The sequence below is a fragment of the Symphalangus syndactylus genome, chromosome 11 (assembly GCF_028878055.3).
Source record: "Symphalangus syndactylus isolate Jambi chromosome 11, NHGRI_mSymSyn1-v2.1_pri, whole genome shotgun sequence".
NCBI classification, from domain to species: domain Eukaryota; kingdom Metazoa; phylum Chordata; class Mammalia; order Primates; family Hylobatidae; genus Symphalangus; species Symphalangus syndactylus.
In genome coordinates, this window is record NC_072433.2 from 110,226,592 (window position 1) to 110,250,522 (window position 23,931).

At 40.6% G+C, this 23,931-nt stretch overlaps 1 protein-coding gene across 2 annotated transcripts in view; it reads left to right on the forward strand.

Moving 5' to 3' along the window:
- PRDM6 (PR/SET domain 6) overlaps positions 1-23,339 on the forward strand; it is a 100,269-nt gene extending 76,930 nt beyond the window's left edge. For both annotated transcript variants that reach the window (XM_063612962.1, XM_055298606.2), the window contains 3 exons: positions 6,150-6,492; positions 15,515-15,691; positions 22,379-23,339. In XM_063612962.1, coding sequence (XP_063469032.1) covers positions 6,150-6,492; positions 15,515-15,691; positions 22,379-22,493 — 635 coding nt within the window. In that variant the 3' untranslated portion in view covers positions 22,494-23,339. The remainder of the gene's footprint in view (positions 1-6,149; positions 6,493-15,514; positions 15,692-22,378) is intronic.
- The last annotated feature ends 592 nt before the right edge of the window (positions 23,340-23,931 follow it).

Here is a 23,931-nt window from a genome sequence, read left to right on the forward strand (position 1 = left end):
CTCTTCTACAAGACTCCAACAAGAAGGCCGCACCCACTAAAAAGGCATTGACAGAGACAAATGACAAAGGTTTTAGGGAAAGTCACTGTTATGAGAGATTCGACTTTTTGCGTGCTGTAGGATATTGTGGTGTGCTGCCTCAAGCCCAGCTTTGCTACTGGATGGAGGCGCTCATTCCGACTGTTTGTGGGAGTGTAGGGGGCTGACATCTCAGATGAGTTGTTTCCAGGAATTACCTTTAGCCCACTTGAACCACCTCGCCCTTGGTCATACTTCCTCCCACAGTGGCCCATGTCCAATGACTGGTCAATGTGGGGTGTATAAAGGACTGGTTCCCTTGCCTCAAACCAGGACAACCCTAAAGGACATTCATTCCATCCAGCTCCAGAGCTGTTAAACTCCTCCCCCAGCCCAGTGCTGCTTGCCTCACTTCCCAACAGGTGTTGATCCTGAGAGCAGTCCCCAAACCCCAAATCCCCATTTCAGAGTCTGTTTCCTGGGCGACCTAATTTGAGACAGGTACTCCCAGATTTCCATTTTCAATCCAGACCTCTTTACTGAGCCCCAGACTCCTCTCCAGCTGTCTTGGCAACATCTTCACTTCCATGTCTCACATGCATCTCCAACTAAACCTGCGTAAAACTAAAACCACTCTATTCACTCCCACTCACTGCCTCTCCCATCTTTCAGCAGCTCTCACTCCCAATCATACAATTGCTCTGTCGAGAAACCTTGACACCTCACTCTTGCTCACCCTTCTATCCAATCAGCCACCAAGTCCTATTGATTGCATATTCTTAATGCATTTCTTCACTTCATTTCTGCTGCCACCTGACTAGTGTCACCATCCCCTCTGGCTTGGACCCCTTGCAGTAGCCTTCTGCATGACTTCACACTTTCTTTCTTTAGTTCATGGTGGCCAGAGTGAAGTTTCAACCACTTGCTTATTTTATTGTTTCAGTTTATTCACTTGTTTTGTTAATAGGTAGCTCTGTCCCATAGATCAAAATGCAGAAAGTACTGCGGACATATAAGTCTCCTTCCAAGACACCACCAGTAATGTTGGCAGATTCTCAGGTATTCTTTCAGAGATAATTTTTGCCCATTCGAGCATCTAATCATATTCCCCCTTTTATTCTCTGGCTGTCATTCTCCCACATGTATATGTAGTACACTGTATACACTGTTCTGTACTTTGTTTCTTTATTTACTGATACAGAGTGATGATGCCTTTAAAGCATAAATCTGATCATCTCACACCCAGGCTTAAAATCTTTTTTTGGCTTGCCATTTACTCTCTGCTAAATCCCCAGTTCCTTAATATGGTAGCCTATGGGTCACATAGAGTCTCCAGAAACATTTTCTATGGCCCATGTAGCATTTTACAAGATTAGATTCCAAACATCTTTAGACTGGCCGTGCCCTGTTCAGAATGTTACCGCCCCCATCATCCTCTGTTGTGTTAACCTGCCTCCCATCACCCCATCAGATATTTCCGTGGCCTGTCGAACTCCCACAGGCATTGGCAATTGTGCTGCCTTCCTCTCCAGCCTCGGCTGCAGCGCGTCTCCTCTTCTTTCTCTGGCCACGTTGCCTTTTTTTCCATTCCTTTGGTGCCCTGAGCTCCTTCCTACCTCAGTATGGCACAAGACTCTATGGCAAAGCTGCCGATATTCCATCTTTTTGCATTGCCTTTTCCTCCCTTTGCACTCGTATGATGCCCGTGTACCCCTCAGGAACTCAGATTCTCTCATATCTCAAGTTTAGCCATCCCTGATTTATCATTTCCTGATATCCTTTTGTTTCTCTAACAGCACTTACCACACTTGTCTTAACTATATTTTGTCAATTCTAAAATTTATGGGTTTTTTTTTTTTTACATTTTAATCTTTCTGAAACTGGCAAGTGTCTTACAATTAATGGTGACTTACAATTATGATGGTGAAACTAATGGAATGTTACATTTGATGAAACTGAGTAAATATTTATCTGTAAAAACATCAGCTTAATATCTGTATTTCCCATTAGAGTTTGTGTGTCAGAAGGCAGTGACTATGGTTTTCCTGATCCCCCTATTGCCTAGCACAGGGTCAGGCATGTAATAGATGCTCAGCAACTATTTGTGGACTGAATGAATGAATGAGGAAGGGGTAAACTGAACTTTGTTTTATAGATCCTGCATTTGCCTCTCTCAATATTTTAACTGTCCAAATTTCATGAGTTCATGTTCTTCCTTGACTGTATCCTTTAAGGCTTTGAGAGGTTGCCCTCTTCCCCTTAATCTTTGTGTTTCCAGACTGAAGAGATTGACTAGCTCAATATTGCTTCTTGCAGAAACCACTTCATCTTTTTGGTCATTTTAATAAGCCATCTCTGTACATTTTGCCGTTGTCTATGTTGTCTTTCTTGTGTTGGGATGAAATTTCCTGTCCTTTTTCTGAAAATTTCTTGTGTTTAGTTTATACCTTTAATGGCCATAGTCAGTGAGGCTGATATTTAGGAAGAATAATCTTGTGTGTCTCCTAAAAAGTGCTGCTTTAAATTTTTTTTAGGAGATAGAGTCTTACTCTGTCACCCAGGCTGGAGTGCAGTGGCATGATCATATACAATAGAGCATTGTAAACTATCATCACCCTACTGATCTATCAAACACTAGATCTTATTTCTTCTACCAAAATGTAAATTTCTACCCATTAATCAATCTCTCTTCATCCCTACTCCCCTGTCACCCACACATTCTTTTGTTTTAATATAAAAGGTTATGTGACCTTAACAATTTTTTAGAATTAATCAATTAGTTTCCTTTTTTTTTTTGAGATGGAGTTTCACTCTTGTTACCCAGGCTGGAGTGCAATGGCATGGTCTCGGCTCACCACAACCTCTGCCTCCCAGGTTCAAGTGATTCTTCCGCCCCAGCCTCCCAAGTAGCTGGGATTACAGGCGTGTGCCACCACGCCTGGCTAATTTTGTATTTTTAGTAGAGACAGGGTTTCTCCATGTTGGTCAGGCTGGTCTTGAACTCCTGACCTCAGGTGATCTGCTCGCGTCGGCCTCCCAAAGTGCTGGGATTACAGGCGTGAGCCACCACGCCTGGCTCAGTTAGGTTACTTTCTAGGAGTGTAAGTCAGAGCTCAGAATCTATCATCTACACTTAGAGTATTATTTGTATTATTTACCCCCAGAAGCATTTTATTCCTTTTCCTACAGTGAAGTGGCTGGCCAGTGTTTCCCGCTCTCTTGCATGTTGATGACATCTTCATTCTATGGTTTTTCTCACCATGCATTACTTCCTGTGAGTCTGAAATTGCCTGGCCTGTAAAAGCTTAGTGTTGCCTAAAACCTTGTGGGCTTCCCTGTGCTTTGCCTCTTCTGGATTAGTAATGAAAGGGCCAAACAAGATGGTTCTACCCCAATCTCTGACAATGCTGCTGTTTTTATGTTTTATTTAAAAAAATGCCAGAACATGGCAAAACATTCCTTCTTGTCTTTCAGTGCCTATTTAAAAAGTAACAATCTGTGTGCCATAAAATATTTTTTAGGTGTAAAAACTGTCCACAAATTCTATGTTGATTATATTCTTTTGCCCCAGAATTGAAATATACATAAATATTTGTATATAGAATAAAGACATACATACAAACATATGTACGTAGGTGTATATAAGTATATGTATAACATAAGTATATATAACATGTATATTTATGTATAATACACACAAAACAATGTACTAGTTGTAAAAACATCCTTTAAATTTTGAAACACAGCTATTGAGCAGAGATGCTATGAGTGTATGGTCAGAAAAAAAAATTCTGTCTTGTAAGTCTGAAAGCTAAAACTTGCCACCTAGATGTGTCCTTAAGTGAATGTGTGACCCAGGGTAAGTTACTGGACCTTCTTGGGACTTGGCTTTTGTCGTTTGTAACAGGAGAAGTTAGGATTAGATCAGTGATTCTCAGCCCTGATTTCACTTTAGAAGCAGTTGGGGAACTTTAAAAAATGTAGATGCCCAGGCCCTATGGAGAGATTATAATGTAGTTTTTAAAGATTCTCCTTTGTGAGTCTAATGTGCAGTAGCCAAGGTTAAGAACTGCCAACTAGACAAACTCTAGGCTCTTTCTAGGTCTGCAAGTCTCTTGCTTTACTTTTCTTTCCTAAGACAGTATGGGCTATGCCGACAGAGCCCTGCAGACAGAGCTAGTCCTTTGGTTGGATTTGCTTAACACGTGTGATTCTACAGAATGTTCTCAGTTGAAGAGTGCTTAGGCAGCACACCTACCCCTTTCTATGCCCATACATGGCATCTCCCTGTCCACTTGAGCACAGAGCTTCGTGGCAGTCATAGTCCCCTACTGTTGAGGATGCCTGCGTCTTCGTGCCATGTAGCATTCTCAGCGATGGTCTGTGGCAGGGCATGAGGAGTGCTCCCAGGTCATGTGTTTCCTGCCAAGTGGCCTTGAACTGGTGGCCAGTGGCCATAGTCTGCATTATTTTGTTACTTGCTATCACAGTCTTTTTGCCAATATCCTTTTCAAAATTTTTGGTCTCTAATTTCATTCTCTTGACCACCTGGTAACTTTAATCTCTCAGCCTTGAAACGACCCATAGATATAGTAGTTAAAATAAAAAAAGAAGAATTTTTAAGCCTATTAGGTTCTAATCACTTCTGGACCTATGAAATGACCAGCAAATAGTTTATAAATAGTATCAACTCACTAATGTCTTAATAAAAAGAACAACAATTTCTAGATATATTATTAGATTTATCTCCTCAGAAGTATTTCTTCTAGTTCTCTCCCCACTTCCACTGCCACCACCCCAGTTTAGGGCCATCTCCCTCACACCCGTCGCTTCTCCTTCCATAATAAAAATGGTAGTTGCTGTTCATGGTAGGCCCTGTAATAAGTACTTTCATTGTTGTATTTAAACCTTGTAAAAGGGGACTTTAAAGATGAGGATGCTAAGGCTCATAGGGCCGAACATCTATTGAGTGTCAACCATAGGTCAAGCTCTTTATTAAACGCTGTCTCTATATTATGTCATTCAGTCCTGAGAGTGACTATTTTACATCATACCAGGGACCAAATCATGGATTTAGATGTTCCATACTTGCCCAAGGCTAGTAAATAGTGAGGTTAAAACCTCAGCCATCTCAGCCACCACACCGTGGTGCTATTATTTTTAGAAGCATTAGTACCACTGTCCTCATTTTATAGATGGAATAACTGCGGCCCAGAGCTATTGAATAGTTTGCCTAAGATCACTAAGCTAATAAGAGGCAGAGGCAGGATTTGAACCTAGGTCTTTCAGATTCCAAACCTTGAGTCACAAGCACCACCACTTGGTTGCCTCCTACTCTTTCCTTATCCACTTGCATCCCATCTATAAATCAGGTCTCTCTCAAGCCCTTCCTGAACACTGGTTCTATTTTTCTTGCTATCCCTCCGCTCAGGAATGGTCTGTGTCTACTTCCTAGGTCTGAAATATCTTATTTATTTATTTGGACTTTTAAGGCCCTCTGAGGTCTCCTTCTGACCCCCAATCCTTATTCCTAGAGTGACCAGATCCCGTGCCCTGCTCAGTCAGCCAGTCTCCCTTACTATCCCACCTGCATGCTAGACTTCTCCTGCCTCCAGGTGTCTTTCATCTTCTTCCCTTCATCTCTTTAAATGGCTTTTCCTGGATACCTATCCTGTGCTGCCAAGATCTGGAGGAAAGCCTGAAATTCTCTATCAGTCAAGCTGAATCCATTTTCTCTGCACTGCTCAGGGCTACCCTCTCTGTGCAACATCCCCTGCTCACTCCCTCTCCCTTGCTGTGCCTCCCATCTAAACTCCTTCCAGGCATAGGTGCAGTGTGGTGCTCACTATGGACTCCTGTATGTCTCAAGTCGTAAGTAAACTCCATGAGGGCAAAGACCATGTAAAACAATCCTGAGCATATAATTGCTTAATAAATAGGCATCAGATGAGTTATTAATCTGTGATAATAGTTTTTTCCCCTCAAATCAGATGGTTTGTTATGTTAATTCTGAGTCCGGAAACACAAATTCTTAAAATGTTGATTCATTTGATTTTTTTTAAAGTATGTGTTATTGTGCTTATTTTAAAGGCTAGTAAAACTGATCTTCTAAACTATTGCTATTCTCCTAGTAAATGTCCCTTCAACGGTAATGGAAGCCATGTGCAGACAAGACGCCCTGCAGCCCTTCAACAAAAGCAGCAAACTCGCCCCTACCACCCAGCAGCGCTCCATTGTTTTCCCACAGACTCCGTGCAGCAGGAACTTCGCTCTTCTGGATAAGTCTGGGCCCATTGAATCAGGGTTTAATCAAATCAACGTGAAAAACCAGCGAGTCCTTGCGAGCCCAACTTCCACAAGCCAGCTCCACTCGGAGTTCAGTGACTGGCATCTTTGGAAATGTGGGCAGTGCTTTAAGACGTTCACCCAGCGGATCCTGTTACAGATGCACGTGTGCACGCAGAACCCCGACAGGTAACCCTGACTCTCACTGCTGACAGTGTGTTTGCTTAGTGAGACCCACTGCTTGCCTTCTCGCCAACTTCTGAGCACCTCCACAGGGGAAGCCCTGTGATAAGTGGTGTCTGCATTCTGGAAGGTCAGAGAGAAATGTGAGACCACTGCTTGACTTTCTTGCATATAAGGGCTGCACAGACAGGTTGGTGGCTGCAGAGAGGAATCTGCACTTGCCTTCCAAACAGTTCTGCCCAAGCCTAAAAGGGAGAGAAATAGAAGGAACGTTTATGAATATCATAGATGGAAAATTGAGGTCAGGATAATTAGAATCTTCTCTGTCTTCCAAAGATAATATAGCTGGCTGCTCTGCTGCTGTCACAGTCATTTCAGGGTTCACCTCCAGTGTGCCGTGGGTATGAACTTAATTAAGTACTAAGAGGTAATGAATTGGAATTTTTTGCTTAGTACTATTTTTCTTCAGAGCATGCAAACCCATAAATCCTGCAAAGCTGTCAAAAGGAAATACCTACTCTGCTAGTGATGTGGAGGAAAACAGATGCCACTTATTCAATAAACTAATATCCACACAGAAGAAAAATGTTGACTAGATACCTCAGAGTCAAAGTTGGTTTGAAAGTTTGTCAATAAAGAATTTTATGGCTATGAACTGAGGATGAAATTTAGCTGAACAAGTGAATTAAAATTTCAGGTACTCTGACGAGTGGCACAGTAGATATAATGGAACTATTATTTATGAATCAAAACCGGTTTATTTGACAGTTTTGATAGCTGGGAGCGCAAAAGACAAAAATCAAATTAATTCAGTAAGAAAGGATTGCTTATGTTTTTATCTCTCCTTCATGTTCTATGAAAACTTGATTAAAACCCAAGTATCTAAGAATAGCATTCAAAATGCACTTTGAATATAAAAGCAGAAGATAATTTTTGAAGCTGGGGTAGGAGACTTGGAAGCAGGGCTCTTGGGTTATTTTCTTAATTTTGCCACTAATTTAAGCAAGCCACTTGGCTCTCCTCGCCTAATAATGTACACCCAGCTCTTCCCTCCCAGCTCTGTAGGATACACAGTGTGCCTAGAAAACCCAGGCAGAGGCGGGGAGGATGGAGGTGGGGGGGAGAGGGAGTGGATATTTTGTAAAATAATAATAATCAATTACAGGATACATGTGCACATTACACATGCATACATTTTTATTTGTGCTGTTGGAAAAACTACTTGCTTAGCATCAACATTGCTCTAGCTAATTAATGTTGAAACATTAATTAGGGTTGTTAAGGCAGCTGTGTCTTCACAATCTTTATTTTCAATAGGCGGGCCTCCTGGTGAGAATATCACCAGACTTCTGCCCATCTTAGTACTATTGGTGTAGAGGTGATACAAAAGTTTGAAAATGTTTTCCTCATTCAGAAAGGATTTCTTTTTTCAAAATTTGCCTTCCTTGCAAATATACGTAGAACCTCAAGATATGTCTCTTATAAGTTTGCAAAGCATTTTAGTAGTCTTTAAAATACAAAAGATGCATTAAAATCTGATTATAAACTTGCTTTTTAAATAGAGTGAATTCAGATGTTTGGATCTATTATTTGCAAAGGTTCATTATAGTCGTAATAACTAATTATGCCAGGTAAAATAAAATAATAGTTGAAAAATTTCTGGATAGTAGAACTTTCAAAGTTTAGCTTTGAGGATGAGATGAGATGAGTTTATGCTGAATGCCATATAAAGCAATGAAACTATTTCATGGTAAGATACTGAAACAGACTGTTTTGTCTGATCTCAGTTACACTTAGAAAATCATATGTGTGGGGCCAGGCGTGGTGGTTCACGCCTGTAATCCCAGCAGTTTGGGAGGCCGAGGTGGGCAGATCACGAGGTCAGGAGATCCAGACCATCCTGGCCAACACGGTGAAACCCTGTCTCTACTAAAAACACAAAAAAATTAGCTGGGCGTGGTGGCGGGTGCCTGTAGTCGCAGCTACTCGGGAAGCTGAGGCAGGACAATCACTTGAACCCAGGAGGTGGAGGTTGCAGTGAGCTGAGATCATGCCACTGCACTCCAGCGTGGGAGACAGAGTGAGACTCCATCTCAAAAAAAAAAAAATCATATGTATGTGTTATGATGTCTGTCCTGTAAAATAATAATGTCATAGTTCGTAATATGTATATTATCAGAAAAAATACCTGAAAAACTAGAAAGCTTACATATTCAAAATACAATTCAGTGGGAGATTGTTAGGTCTATACTGATTCCAAGCTAATTTAGAGTTATTAGCAAAAATCTAGGCAGCATGAGACTCCTGTCTTATCATGGACCTTGATGGGCTTATTTGATTCAGATGTCCAGGTGTGGAACTGCCAGCCTTTCCAGATGAGGTGAAGTAATGGGCTTGTTATCTGGGAAGGTGCCAGAGTGAGATTAAATTACTGAAGCAGTGGGTTCCTTCCGTGCACTTTGTTGGTAAAGACTTGAGAGGTGTTCACCATCATTCTTGAATAAGTTAAAATAAAAAATTACTTCAATAGATCAGTTCCTTTATAAGCAAAGTAATAAAGTACAATATTTCTTAGTAACGATGAGGAAATGCTTGAATTACATCATCACATCTGAGTTGATTGTTGAAGATAAGGGGAAATAGAGGGAGATATCCAGTCACTTGGACCCCCTAGCTTCATTCTAGTTACATAATTTGCTTTTAGTATAAAGGGCTGGAATGGCTCATTTCTGTTCCAGAACCCAGTATGCTCTGTTTGTACCAGAAAGTTTGGAGGTAAGAGATACTCTCCATAATTTCTTAACCACATGGGTGAATTGCTAAATGGAAAAAATATACAGAACTATAATGGAACATCAAATTTATTCATGACAGTAGCTACGTTTGGAACCTTTTTATGGTTATTATCCACGTGGATTACAACTGCTGAATACAGGCTGAGTATCCCTTGTCCAAAATTCTTGGGACCAGAAGAGTTTTTGATTTTGGGTTGTTTCGGATTTGGGATGTTTGCATTATACTCACTGGGTTAGCATGCCAAATCTGAAAATCTGAAATCTGAAATGCACCAATGAGCATTTCCTTTGAGCATCATGTTGTTGTTCATAAAATTTTGGATTTTGGAGCATTTTGGATTTTCATATTGATTGATTCCATAGACCAGCTAGCCTTTAGTCTTTAGCAATATATGCCCATTCAGCCATTTACAGTGAAAAGGCTGAATAGTTAGAATGCATTTCCCTTGCTCAAAACACTCAAAAGCTTTTATTTTGATAGGAAAATCTTGCTAGAACCAGGTACAAGAAAGGCAAGAAAGGGGTACACAGGAGAGAAAGTCAGAAGGTAAAACAGGTTAGAGTTTCAAACAAGTCCAAATTAGAAACAGGCCCTTGAGTCTGAGGTCCAAATGATTTTTTATTCAATGGACTGAATATTTGGCCATGAAACCCCAGATATTTGAACCTCCATCCAAGAGACTTTGTGTCTGTATTCATGTGCTTTTTCATGTGAGGTACCATCAAAAGTCTATGCCTTGATAAAAGGAAAGAAATCTGTAGATCCTCGGGGATCCCAGCCTCACCATTTTTTTTTTTTTTTTTTTTTTTTTTACCACTGCGTTACTCATATTTAACACAGAAGAAAAAAATCTGTCTGACCTGGCAAAGTAGAGATCAGCTCTAAAGACAAAAAACACACCCGTGAGGGTCCAGGAGCCACGGAATTACTATTTCTTGATGTTGTTCTGTTAAGCAAAACCGAAAATCTCTTCCTTCTTTTTCCCAGGCTACTGACTTTTTCTTTTCCTGAATAAGTTCGAAGAGAAGAAGCTGTTGGAATCTAAATCAACCAAAATTTTGTTCAGGGACTTTACAAACATTTGGGATTTTGCATAAGCTTATTGCCTAGGCCAAAGTAGCTTTTCTTGCTTTTGCTCGAATCGGGAGTTAGAAATCCCTTTTCTCTTCTGTTTTTCTGTGGCAGAAACTCTCAACACTGCCATTGGGGCAGTATGGTGGTGGGGGGTATGCTCCTGAAAGGGGTAAGCAAAGCCTTCATTCACAGTGGATTGTTTTCTGACAAGTATGTTCTCTTTTATTTTTGCAGAAAGTGTCTTTATAATGCTTATTTTTATTTTGCATCCCTTTTCTTTTCCTTTCTCCTTTTTGACTCTTTGTGCCACATGGGGCAAGTCTGCCTTCAGCCTCCTGGGCACACCATCACCTATTCACATTTGTGTTTTAAGTGTCATTGTTTGTAAGAGATGTGGTGGGATCAGAGGGTAAAATGACATTAGAAGGGGCTCTCTGATATGAGGGCCTGGAGAGAATTCATGATCATAATAGTTTCTTAGAATGTATCAGTATTCTTGTGTCCCACTTCTTCCCTATCCCCCAAGTGTGAAGGTTATCTTCTTTCTAGCTTTGATGTTCTTCAGGCTGTTTGGTCTTGCACTTCTGTCACTGTCCTGAAATATTTTTCTCCTTACGTAGAACTAAGTTCTTTTCTCACTCCACCCAGCCAGCAGTGACCTAAGTAATCTCCCTTTGAAGTCTTGAGAGATTTGCACTTGGGCTGGCTGATGTTGAGCAGGGAGAGATTGTGGCCCCAACTGAACAAGTTTTGTCCTGGAGGCCATGGAAGAAAAAATCAAAGCAGGATTAATATTTTTAAGCCAAGCCATACTTAATTTTGTTAAATGTTTCATCCTTTTCCCGTGTATACACCAAACCAATTACAGATTAAAAGCAAATGAATTGCACATTTTACCGGAGTTATCTTTGGCAAAGGAGGTGCCAGTGACCAGTCGTGCCAGGAGATGTGCAAGATTGTCTGTCTGCCTTCTTTCTGCTTAAACATTTACCAGCATTGAAATATATACCAGCTAAATCTACCCAGGTGTTTTCTGTTCTTCAGTTCTTTCTTTCTTAAGGAGCACCTTTCCGTTTTTTCATCAAGCTGGATATTTCTGTGTCAGAACTAGCCACACAAAGCTATTTACATTTAAATTAATCCAAATTAAGTAAAATAGTACTTCAGTTTCTCAGGCGCACTAGCCACACATGAAGTGTGCAGCAGTTGCATGTGGCTCGTGTCTCCAGTATTGGATAGCTCAGATACAGAACAGCTCCATTGTTAGACAACACTACTAAAGATCTCAAATGGTAAAAAAAAAAAAACCATAAGTTACTTGTGGTTGTGAGATACTGTCGTTTTGTGAGGCATACTGATTGCCTTTGCTTTGAGAAGAGTGAGGCGCTATATGTCTATGATGATTTAGAGAGAATAAAGTGCTTTAAAAAGGAGACTTTGGGACTGGGCGCAGTGGCTCGCAGCTGTAATCCCAGCACTTTGGGAGGCCAAGTCAGGCAGATCACTTGAGCCCAGGAGTTTGAGACCAGCCTGGGCAACCTGGCGAAACCCCATCTCTATAAAAAATATAAAAATTAGCTGGGCATGGTGGCACGTGCCTGTAGTCCCAGCTACTCAGGAGGCTGAGAGGTGGAAGGATCACTTGAGCACGGGAGTTTGGGTTGTTTCGGATTTGTGAACCATGATCACGCCACTGTACTACAGCCTGGGCAACAGAGGGAGACCCTGTCTCAAAAAATTAAAAAAATTAAAGAAGATTTCCATTTAGTTGTGCAATGTCATGAGATCCTGGAAAGAGTAAAGCTAAACCCAGCACTCAAGAATGTCAGTCCTTAAGAGTGTCTCCGAGTATGACACATCAAGGGAGGCAGAACTTCAGAAATGATTATATCCAAAAGTTTAATAAGTCTTACCTTTTGGCCAGACCTTGGAAAATTAATGGGAATGTTGGTTGTCAGAACAAAAAGCTGAGTAATGACAATTAATTGTGTGCTCCAAAGGCCCTTCGGCTGTATATTGAGAGACGTGGAGTTAGGATGTGCTAATTGAAACATGCAAACATTGTCTTAACTCCTGTGGCCTGTTGTCCCAGAAGAAGTTGTGATGCCTGAGATTCCAAAGTGATAGTAATGTTTCCTCACCTCTGCTGTTGGGCCTGAAGATTTAATTTTTTAACGTATTCCTATGTCCCTGGATGAAACCCTAGGCACCTAATCAATTTTAAAATTACTTTTCGATCATTTTCTTTTATTCATATATAAGGAAATATTGAAAATACAAGAAAAGGGGGTTTAAAGGAATCTTGTCTACTTACAGTGTAACTTCTGTACTTTCTAAGGGCTAACTTTCTATAAATTTCTAGGCTGAAAGAGACACTGTTATTATAGTGGCAGATGAGGTACATCCTTCAGTTCTAAATTCTATACGGAATCAGCTTCTGCAAAGGTGAATGTGACCAGGTATTCTAAAATCTTATTTTTCAGTGTACCTAAGAATGAAGGAATATTGCTTTGCTTTTAGACATTAACTAAAACAAGGTTTGGTCCTATATTTTGGTACTAGATTTTCTTACTCTGAATTCTCAACTTTTTACCAATGCATTTAAATTTTCCATATTCCAATGAGCATGTACACGCACACACAACCATAGAAAGCTCCATGTATAGGGAGCTGACTTGTAGACGTGATGGAGAGTAGAGATCATATTGGTGATGCTGTATCTTGGGAGGCAGTGTATTGTACAGATTTCCTGGGTGATGCACATTTGTCAATTACCTGAAAGCAAGAACAAGCATGAGATGCAAGAGATCATCATCTTCAGTCCATTCCCCTTACCAGGTAGATGAGGAAACAGGTCAGGGAAGTTGAGTGGCTTGTCCAAATGCCACAGCTGTTCAGAGTCAGGGGCCCTATCTCTCCCGTTCTAGCCCCTTCCATTCAGTCAAACTGAGTTCTGCGAAGTTTTAAAAACTGTGCCTTAGGTCACTGCATCCCTAGCATATGCCTCTCAAGCCAGTGCCAGGCAAAGGTGATGTTTTAGAATCCGATTTGCCTTCCATTGGCGTTACTTCGATATAAGAATTCAACATAAGCCTCTCTGTGGTCATTTCTGTTCTCTTGTGTGTAAATCTTTACCACCGTGAACTATTAACATAAAAAGGATGGATTGACTTCTGACTGTGAGAAATAAATCACCCCAACTTTTGACAGCAGAGTTAGAAAAAAAAGAAAAGATTAATTGGTTTTATTTAGTGGCTTATTGTTTATTGTGATAGCCATTAAAAATAGATAACCAGAGGCTAATAAATGTTAATGGTCCCTTCACTATTAGAAAAATCAGTTGTCAGTGGATATAGCATATATTAATATATTATTTTGTTTATAATCTTCAACAACACTTAAGAAAATTCACCCCTGAGAGAATTATTTTTTCAGGAACCCTTTAAGGTTAATGTTTACCACAAAGAACAGATTCGGCAGGAGGACATTTTCATCTACATGTAATTTTAATGGCTTTCAAAGGATTATTTTATAATTATAATAAAATGCCTGTGTAATTTGGTAAGATTGATAAACTCCTTACCAAAGACTTTTTATATATTTCTTTGAAACTTGTTTGAGAGCAGTTAGATAGATTTCTAAATGTAAGTAATTAAAATTGTACAGTATTGAGTTATTGACCAATCCTTGGCTATTAATCAAGCTAAAAAAATTCTACAATCAGGGCTCAGTGTGCTGAAGCCTGGTAAAATAATAGTATTTGTGTTCAGTGAGGCAAGTAGCCACAATTAAGCAGTTCACTTGACAAATGAGAGGTTACACTTTATTTTGCACTTAATTGAATTGTTGTACATCCTCAGTCATCATTGTCTCCTGGCCCTTCATTTTGGTTTCTGGTCATTGGAGCTTATGCATTTGTTAAAGGTTGAGCACTTAAGTCTGCTTTCACCATTGGTTTCTAAATGCAGCCAGAAATGTCTGACTCATAAGCCAGGGCTTAGTGAATGCTGTTAATATCCCTCATGACAGATTATTAATTATCTGAGCAAAAACTTTGATAAACAAATTAGAATCCTGTCAAAGAATGATATGAAATAGCTTCGAATAGGGAAAACTCCCTGGGTTTTATATCACTCACCAGATTCTGCTTAAGTAAGCAGAAGAACTTCTGTAGAGAAGACATAATTTTAATCTATTTTATGAAAACCAAAAATTGATTTACTTCTCGTGAGCTGGGAAGAATGTGCTCTGATAATCTTGCTAATTATCAGGTATTTGTCACCACTTCCTTCCATTTGGTTTTGCATCAGAGTCATCCTTCTGCAAGCATAGTGACATCCTATCATTTCTGTGCTGCTGTAAATCATGCCTTGCTGCCAGATTCAACTGGGGAGGTGATGTTCAAGAGAAAGATCTGATGGACAAATATTTGGAGGAGAGAATAGTAGGTAGAAGTCAGGATATCTTTGACAAAGAGACACATCTGGATGTACATCTGTGTTCATCTGTGCAATACCAGTGATTATGCTATAAGTCCACCACAGTTTAATATCTGTTAAAACACACATGTAACTTGCTGGCTTGCCTGTGTGTTTACCTGGTACTTAGGATAAGGTCCAAACATCCTAGAACGGCCTTAGTATCAAGAGCTTATGTCCTGGGAGGACAGTTTATCCTCAGTTTTCTGAACTGACAGAGATGATAGCAACTGCCTTCTCTGTCCCAGGGGATTATCGTAAAGATTAAACTGGATAACTGATTTTAAAGCACTTTGAAAAGATAAAAGTGCCATGGAAGCATAAGAGACAATTATATATTTTCTCTTGTAACAGTCTGCTTAATGAAGTCTGTACTTTCACTGCTTACAAAAGTACCCTAACATTTGCCTGGGGGAAGATAAAAATAAGAAAGTAGGAGTTTCCAAAATGGTATGATTAGAACCGGAAAGGGATATTCATTCGGGAATTGATGTGTCTCAGCAGCTCTGTGAATTTTGTTCGTATGGCAACAAGTAAAGTAGTGGGAATCCAGTGGCCAAAGATGTATGCCCTGTCTTAAGAAAATGTCACCAATAAGTTTTGGCCCCTTGTCATATGATTCTGACTTCCACTGACCAACGCAGAAAATAATGACCAGGCAGTCTATTTATTTCTTTCAGACCCTACCAATGCGGCCACTGCTCCCAGTCCTTTTCCCAGCCTTCAGAACTGAGGAACCACGTGGTCACTCACTCTAGTGACCGGCCTTTCAAGTGCGGCTACTGTGGTCGTGCCTTTGCCGGGGCCACCACCCTCAACAACCACATCCGAACCCACACTGGAGAAAAGCCCTTCAAGTAAGTAGTGGCTAGCCCTCCACCCTCTCTTTCTCGTAGCCTTTCCCAAGAGACAGCAGATGCATCAGCACAGTCCTGCCCAGCTTAGCCAGCTGGCAAAGGCTACTTGGAAGGCCAGTGTCCAGGCTGCAAACGAATCTCTCCTTGTTTCGTGGCTGACATTTGAAAAATGAAGTCAGGAAACCTATGCACTGGTCCTGGCTCAAGTTGCCAACCTTGGTCATGAGACAAATCTTCTGGATCTATTTTCTCATCATTAAAATAAAGAGGTAGGAGTAAATAATTTTAAGATTTTTTTCAGTCTCTGATGATCTGTGCTTCTGGAATTTTATCTAGGAGCCACATAGAGCTCCTGTGGCCATCAGCAAGCCTTATGATCATCAGAAAGGTGACCCCAAGTTTAGAACATCAGAATAATCCCCTCTTGGAGAACTTGAACCCTTCAGGATTCTGATGAAAAATATCCTCCTCTTTCCTATGTGTTAAAGAATTTGAACCTATTATAGCAGCCAACTTGTGACTTTTCAGTGTATACTTTGGACTTTAGAATTACCATGTTGGTGAAAAAAGAAAAACAAAACCAAACCCAGAGTACATTGACTTTTTGAGGATTCAGGGAATGTGGAAAGAGATGGAATTGAAATTTAAGGGCTTTGGCAAGATAATAGCATCTGAGCAAGTGAGTGTGTTTCTACACATGGCACACTTATCCAAATGGTGGACATCTGAATCCATGCAAGATGGTCTATTCATTCACTTATTCACTCATTCATTCATTTACTCATTCAGTTATGTATGTGTTCATTCATTCCCCTGGTATTTACCAAGTATGTACTTTTTTGCTAGGCACCCTGGTAGGTACAAGAGATACAAAGGTGAATGACATTTAGCTGTTCCTCCTTTTCTCCATCTTTGAAAACCTCATAGTCTAAGGGGAAGCCCAATTAGTAAATGTATTTTTGGGTGAAAAGTACAACAGTAAGACATGTATGTATGATGTTTCACAGTAGCACAGAAATGGAGTAATCAACGGTATCTGGTGGAAATGATGTTTCAGATATGTTTTGAAGGATGAGTAGGAGCTTTCTAGACATACGGGGCATGGGGGAAGGTATTTCTGGCCGTCCAAACAGCAGGTGGAAAGGCCTGAGAGTGTGAGTCAGCATGCATGGTTGATTGGTGTTCTCAGAGCAGGTTTTACGGTCTGTGTGATGAACTCTTTTCAGTTCAACCCTCTTACAGCTCTCTTCACTCATTTGCTATACTGGCTTTTTCTGTTTGAGAAGGAGAATTAAAAGAGCATACAGTTACCCCCTTATGTACCTTCTGTAGGACAAGATCAAGCAAGAGAGGAAATGATTCAGGCAGTAGGAGACTAATCCCCTTGCTCAGTCTCAGCCAAGAAGTCTTCCCAGAGCCTCATTACCCAGGATTTTCCATCCAGACCTGCAGTCGTGGCGCACTTTGTGCTCAGCCTGAGGCCAGGCTCAGCTCGGGAAACAGAGTCCTGTGGTCTGGGTCCTGCCTTCCTCTCTGTCTGCCAGTGAAGGGAGAAGTTCATAAAAGATAGTCATTGTCCCTCTTCTCCTCAATAGTTACTTTATTCAGCATTCTTAACTATTCTCCAACATAGTTTAATTTATGGTATTAGTAATCAAAATAGTGATAATTTTTGTTGCGGTACATAGGCACAGCTTGTTCACTGCATAAGAGCATCTGGCTAAGGGGGCAGGATGGGGCCTAAAATCCAGTCAGCACTGTGCCGACCATGCTGTGCCCCCTGAGGCTGCAATAGCCCAAAGAGGGCATGTTTTTCTAATCCACCCTAAGGAGCTGCATGAGCTACCACAGTCCTAGGAGTTCCCTATCACCAGTGCTTGTATCCTGCCTGGTGGACTTTGTCATTGCCCTCAGGCCTGAGCCCCGTAGGGTTCCTAGATTCTGGCTTCACCACTGCTCTGGAGGAGGGCGTTGACAATGAGTGGCACATTGCCTGTGCCTTTGAGCAAGAGAGCTTTTCAAAAGCAGAGATACAGGAGGGTTCAGGATCCTTCTGGCCCCTTATATTAGAAAGGGCATCCAGACAAATACAGTGCCAGGAATCAGATTGATTTTTATCTTGTTGCTGTGTAAATAGATTTTAGTAATTAATTGAAGAGGTTTCAGGGTCAAAATGGGAAATAGATTTCTATTAATGTTAAGGTGTTACTTATGTGTAACCTTGTTGACTCCACTCAATTTTTTTCCTTTAACATCTGTTTTTGTCATGTTTCCAATAGAGTTGCCATTTTAACTTAATTTTAATTCATCAGATTAATATTTGAAGGGCTTTGATGATTGTATTTTTCCTTTTCCAAAAATATTTGTTTTGATCGTACCTACTTTCATCTGGAAAAAAAATGAAACAACCAAGGTTGTTGGCTTAAATTCTGTGTGTATGTTTTAGTTCTTTCTGTTCCTACTTTTATCTAGACAGCCACATGCTGTAGTTTTTTTTTTAATTTATCAAATAGATATTCCCAGGGGAGAGCTGAGTGTATGCTTATTTTGAAAGTGCAAGATTTAAACATCTTCTAGGAAATGGAAAGTTAAATCCTTTAGTGTATACAACCAGGTCTTTCAGAATTGATCTATCCCAAGGGAATTTTGGGAATCTTCCAACCACAGCTCATGGATATTCATCCCATGGACATTTGTAAATATTATGAAGATATCCTTTTACAAGCTTATAAAACAAACATTTTTAAAAACCTTTTTTTTGCAGATTAGTCAATAAAATGGGTTTCTCTACAACAGTTAATTTTACTACTTCAACTAATGGGTATTGGCTTACACAATGTTACAGAGAAGGAGAAGAATCTTGTAAAGGCACATAGCCCCCAACTGTATGTCTTGGGGAGTTTCCAAATAGATGCCCCGGATCACTCAGTCCCCAAATTGTCCCACCCACCCAGGGCTCAGGAGGCCTTTACAGAATTCTCAGGGTTAAGCTGAGATTAAGCTTGCCATGTCAGAGAAAGCCCTTTCCAACTTCTAAAATCTTCTGCTGAGAAGTGGTTTTTGAAGGCATATCAAGATTACTGCCATCCAAAGAAGGCTGCAGAAGATTTGGCATGAAGAGGTCAGAGTTTCAATCCAGGCTTTGCCTCACAACTGATTGGCTGAAATTCCACTGAAAGAATCCATCTCTCAAGTTCTAGGTAGATAATGGGCCTTTCAGCAGCTACCCTAGGCTGTAGACTTAGGATTTCTAAGATAAAGGAGCATGTACGAAAAATAAAAATCGGAGGATCACATTGAAGGTCTTGGCTTTAAATTTGCTCTATGATACTGGAAGTCATGGAAAACAAGGAGCAAAAGCAAGATATCACTTAACAGCAATGGCCAAGCATTTTATTGCAGGCAAGCAGGAAGGAAGGAAATAAACAAGTTAGTTGGCAGTCTAAAAATTATTCTATGCAGCAAGGACTCCTTCCTCCTTCTTACTAAACAGAGTGTCTCGATATTTCAGTGGGCTGCTCTGCTCTGCCTGAGAGGATCTGTGTGAGCTGCCGGAAGCCTGGCTTTCTGAACCTGGGAAACTGAGAACAGACCAGAATTTTCGTTAGGAGGGGTTCTTCATTATTGTTAGAAGCAGGGAGAATCATTCATCACTATGTTCTTGCATCAGGAAAATGGAGTTTGGCTCAGTATGAAAAAAATCAAAGGAAATTCCAAAGGACATCTAATATTTGAACAAGATCTAGGCAAAATTAAAGCAAATCCAAGAAGCAAATCAGTAAATATGCATTGAACACATCATACATACAAAGCCCTGTGCAATTTGGTTCAATTCAAAAAGTATTTTGTGGCATATCATAGAGGCACAGAAAGTTTGTTGCAGGTTTTCTGTGGTAACAGAACTTGACATCGCTTTGTTAAGCTCCTTGTACATATAATCCAGTCAACCATCATAGTAAGTAAAGAATGATCTCAAACTTTAGAGGTAATTAAGTCTAATTAAGATGCTCACAATGGTATAATACTTGGTAGACTTTCCACTTCATTGTTCCTGAGATACTCCCGTCAAGGCTGTGGCATCAGCACCTGTGCTAAGGGAAGGCACAACGAAGCCCCTGAGTGCAAGGGCACTTTTCCCTCCTGACCCATTACCCGCATCTTTTCTTCCTTCTTATTCTGTTACACTGCACGAAGTCAAGGCTTAGAGATGCCCCTGCTAGTCAGTCATCAGGGATTGTAATTCAGGGTTAGTTTAGATGCCAACCAAGTGAAGTCTGGCTCTGACTTCTGTTGAGTCTGTTCTGTTGAGATGAGTTTCATTAAAGTATGAAAATATTTTGTGGAAGAGATTTCTCTAAAATGTAAGATAACGAACATAAAACTGAAGTCCTTCTCTTATTTTAAAAAAGTATTTTTATATCTAGCTCTTACTTCCTCAAATATATAAATTGCATTCTTGTCATTCTCAAACAACATAGATATTATTTCTAGTAGTCTTGTTTCCTCAAGAAGGAGAACTCCCTGAGAAAAGATTCTAAATTAAGGTAATTTATACACGTCTGCTTGTATTTTTACTCACACTTGGTGTGCAGATGGCTCTAGAAATGATTTTTCTGGAATACTCTTCTTATGCACCCTATATATTGGACAAATTTTCTGACTATTACAACAAATTGTTCCATGTGTGTAAATATCTGCAGTGCATTTAGGCAAACACTTGAGAAAAATGTGTTTTTCTCTTAATGTCTCCATCCAATCTGGATGTTAAAATATTACGTATAGACATACACTTTTGCCTTATATGAAGCACTAAACTGCCAACTCGTGTATTCCTCATATTCTAATACACAAGATTAAAAATGCAAAACCATGACCCAGGCACATTTTTATTCCTCACAATTGTTCAAGCTATTCTACTCTCTTTGAAATTGATTCTAGAGCTTCAAGATAAAAAAAAGGAATATAATAATTTGAAAGTTTGTCAAGCAGTGAAAGGTAGTATATTTTGACACACTAATCCAGTAACTAATCAGTTTTCTAATAAACAATCAGCAGTTCGCTAACGTGTCATCTGCGCTCCGGGAGATCTGGAGAGGGGATGAGCTGCCCACGGACGTTAATGAATACACCAAAAATCATTAGGTGATCAATACTTCTGAGTTATTTTCATTGAGCTGATAGGTCTGATACATTAAAGCTGACATTATACATTTGTCAAGATCACAGTGCAGTTTTTAACAGTGGAACAGGCTGCTAAAAATATTCCCCGAAAGACAATCAAAGAAACACAACTTCTTCCGGCTCCTGAAAAATCCAAACGCGAAGTGAAGCTCCTGCCTCCCAATGTTCAAATACATGCATTCCCAGAGTGGATGGATGTGTTCTACTTTATAGGTACTTATTTCCAAGACAGGGCACTTAATATAATTTACCGAAGAGGAGAAAGAGTGGAATGCCTAACAGATAACAGGGCTTGTGGCTTTCTCGTCTGTGATAAGGCAGGGAGACTATGTCATGGTGGCTTTCGCCACAGCTTTCATAGCGCAGGGGCTCACAAACTGGAGGTTGCATTATTTAAAAGTGGGACAATTGTCTGTAGCTCTTCTTGAATATCTTTTTCTTCGAAGGTTTGAGGAAAGGGCATTAGGGGTGGCTGAGGTGGCCTCTGAGCTGTATTAGATGCTGGGCCAGTGCTCTAGGCAGCCCAGGTAAGTAAGGTGGTGATGAAGAAGTCACTGTCTGTGCCCAGCCAGCTGCCACAGTTCATCTGTGGGTGTGTGTATTTACACACACAATCACAATCGGCCAGGGACATCATCCACAGAAAAACAACAGGCTCCCACTAGGTTTTGAGTGTGTGTTCTGCTTTTTGTAGATTGAGTAGCCACCAAGCTAGTAAGTGAAGGTTGTTTGGAAGATATGGACATGGGAGATAGCGAGGAACTCAAGGTCTCTAGATTACAGTCTTTTTTTGTTGTTGTTTCTCATTTAAGTTAAAAAGAAGAGATAAATCTTGAAGTATGACATTTTCTCCTCATCAGACACACTGCCCTTAATTCTAGCCCATATGTACATCCTTTCCACTGTGCCACTGCAAATTCTAGTTTTATAAATTATTTTAACCCTAAGTTTGGTTGGGCTGTGACACTGGTCGCTGCGAAAAAGCAGCGACCACGCCTACTGCCCCTCACAGTCACTGCAATCTAACGTATTGCTTCCTCTGGTTTCCAAATTCCAAGATGTGCACTCTTTGGCTGCTGTTCTGAAGGGAGTAGAATTCCTAATTGTAAATTAGCAGTAGGTGAAATTCTGTTTGTCATCTATTTCTCTTTGGGGTTACAGAGCAGAAAACTGCAGGCAAGCTGCTGCTTTGATGGCTCACTCCTAAAAATCTCTTTTTGTTCTTTATCTATTTGAACTGACAGTGATCAGAGCTGCAGCAGGACAGGGCTCTCTGGAGAAATCACCTTCCCCCTGCCTATTGACAGATCCCTCTGTTCTGCATCAGACGGGCTTTGTCCCATCACAGGCATCCAGGCCTTGGAAGGAGCCACCAATTAAACCTCTTGAGCTGGTAAAATCTGAAGCCACTTTGGAGTGTCTGTTCTGATTAGGCAGGATGAGAGGAAGCCCATCACCCTGCAGGCCCCGCTCCCTGGTCTCAATTTTCTCTCTTGCCTCCACCAGGTGCGAGAGGTGTGAGAGGAGCTTCACGCAGGCCACCCAGCTGAGCCGACACCAGCGGATGCCCAATGAGTGCAAGCCAATAACCGAGAGCCCAGAATCAATCGAAGTGGATTAACTGATTGACTGGTTGGAATTAAACTGCAAGGAAAGTCATGATTAAATGTCACGGACACTTAAGCAAAACCAAAGATTTCCTCTGAGCAACTTTCAATCAGTCCCAGAAAACCAAAAGCAGTAATAAAATAAGTAAGATGTTAAGAGATATTGATCCTGGCATGGAAGTCAGACCAGGAAAGAGATTATTTATTTATGACTTAGGGATGAGACTTACTTCAGTGGACAACTAACCTGGGATGGTTAACATTTCCAGTCCCACCATGTATTTTGCTTTGTTTCTAAAAAGCTTTTTAAAAACTGTTATTTAATACCAAAGGGAGGAATCGTATGGGTTCTTCTGCCCACCATTGTGACTAAGAACGCACAGGGACTTGGTTCTCGTTGCACCTTTTTTTAGTAACATGTTTCAAGGGGACCCACTGTACAGCCCTTCATTCTGCTGTGTCGGTTTGGCCTGGCCTGACACTGGCTGCCCCAGCGGGGACCACAGAAGCAGAGCGAGAGCCTTCGCTGAGTCAGTGCTACCTTCAGCCCCAGACGCATCCCGTTTCCATGTCTTCCATGCTCACTGCTCATGCACTTTTTACACGATTTCTTCCAAACAGCCTGGTCTTGATGCAGGAGAGCCTGGAAAAGGAAGAAAATGGTTTCAGTTTCAAAATTCAAAGGAAAAAGTTGAGGACTTATTTTGTCCTGTCAAGATTGCAAGAACATGTAAAATGTACGGAGCTTCATAATACGTTATATTGTTCTGAAGCAGCTCATTGAGAAACGTTTGTTTTCAATAACATTTTAGCTTAAAAAAAAAGAAAATGAAAATAAAGTTCTTTGGTCTAAGGCTGAAGATAAGGTGTTAGGCTTCATGTAATTTTTTTAGTTGTTTCTGTGAAAGTGTTGAACATGTGAACAAAAATAGTGCCAAACCCCATCGTCAAGGCCCTTTTAGCAATTTTATCTTTCTTCCTCTTACAGATGAACCCCAGGAGCCCCCTTTCCTCTCTCCTGAGTGTGGGAGGAGCATGTCTACAAATACAGGTGAAAATAGCCCAGACAAAGAGACTTTGAGAGGAGGAACCATGGAGAAGGTTGTGGTTAGAACAGGTAGCCCAGGAGCAGCTAATTTTATCAATAGAACTACTTTTTCTTTTCTTGAGATTGAGTAATGGAAAGAGAAGGAATTCTCCACACAATTTCACTATTGTTTGAGTGCTTAGAATGTGAGTTTAATTTCAGCTAGCCTGTTGGTTCAACAGTGGTGCTCAATGAAATTGGGTCACATTTAATGAAATGATCTAGTGTTGGGAAGAACTGATAGCTCCCAGCAGCATCTCAGAGACTGTCTACCTCGATGGCCAGTTTAGATAAAAACTGTTCAGTTTTATCTAGAGTGTTTAATAACAACAATTTCTGTTTGTAAATTTCACCATCACCTGATA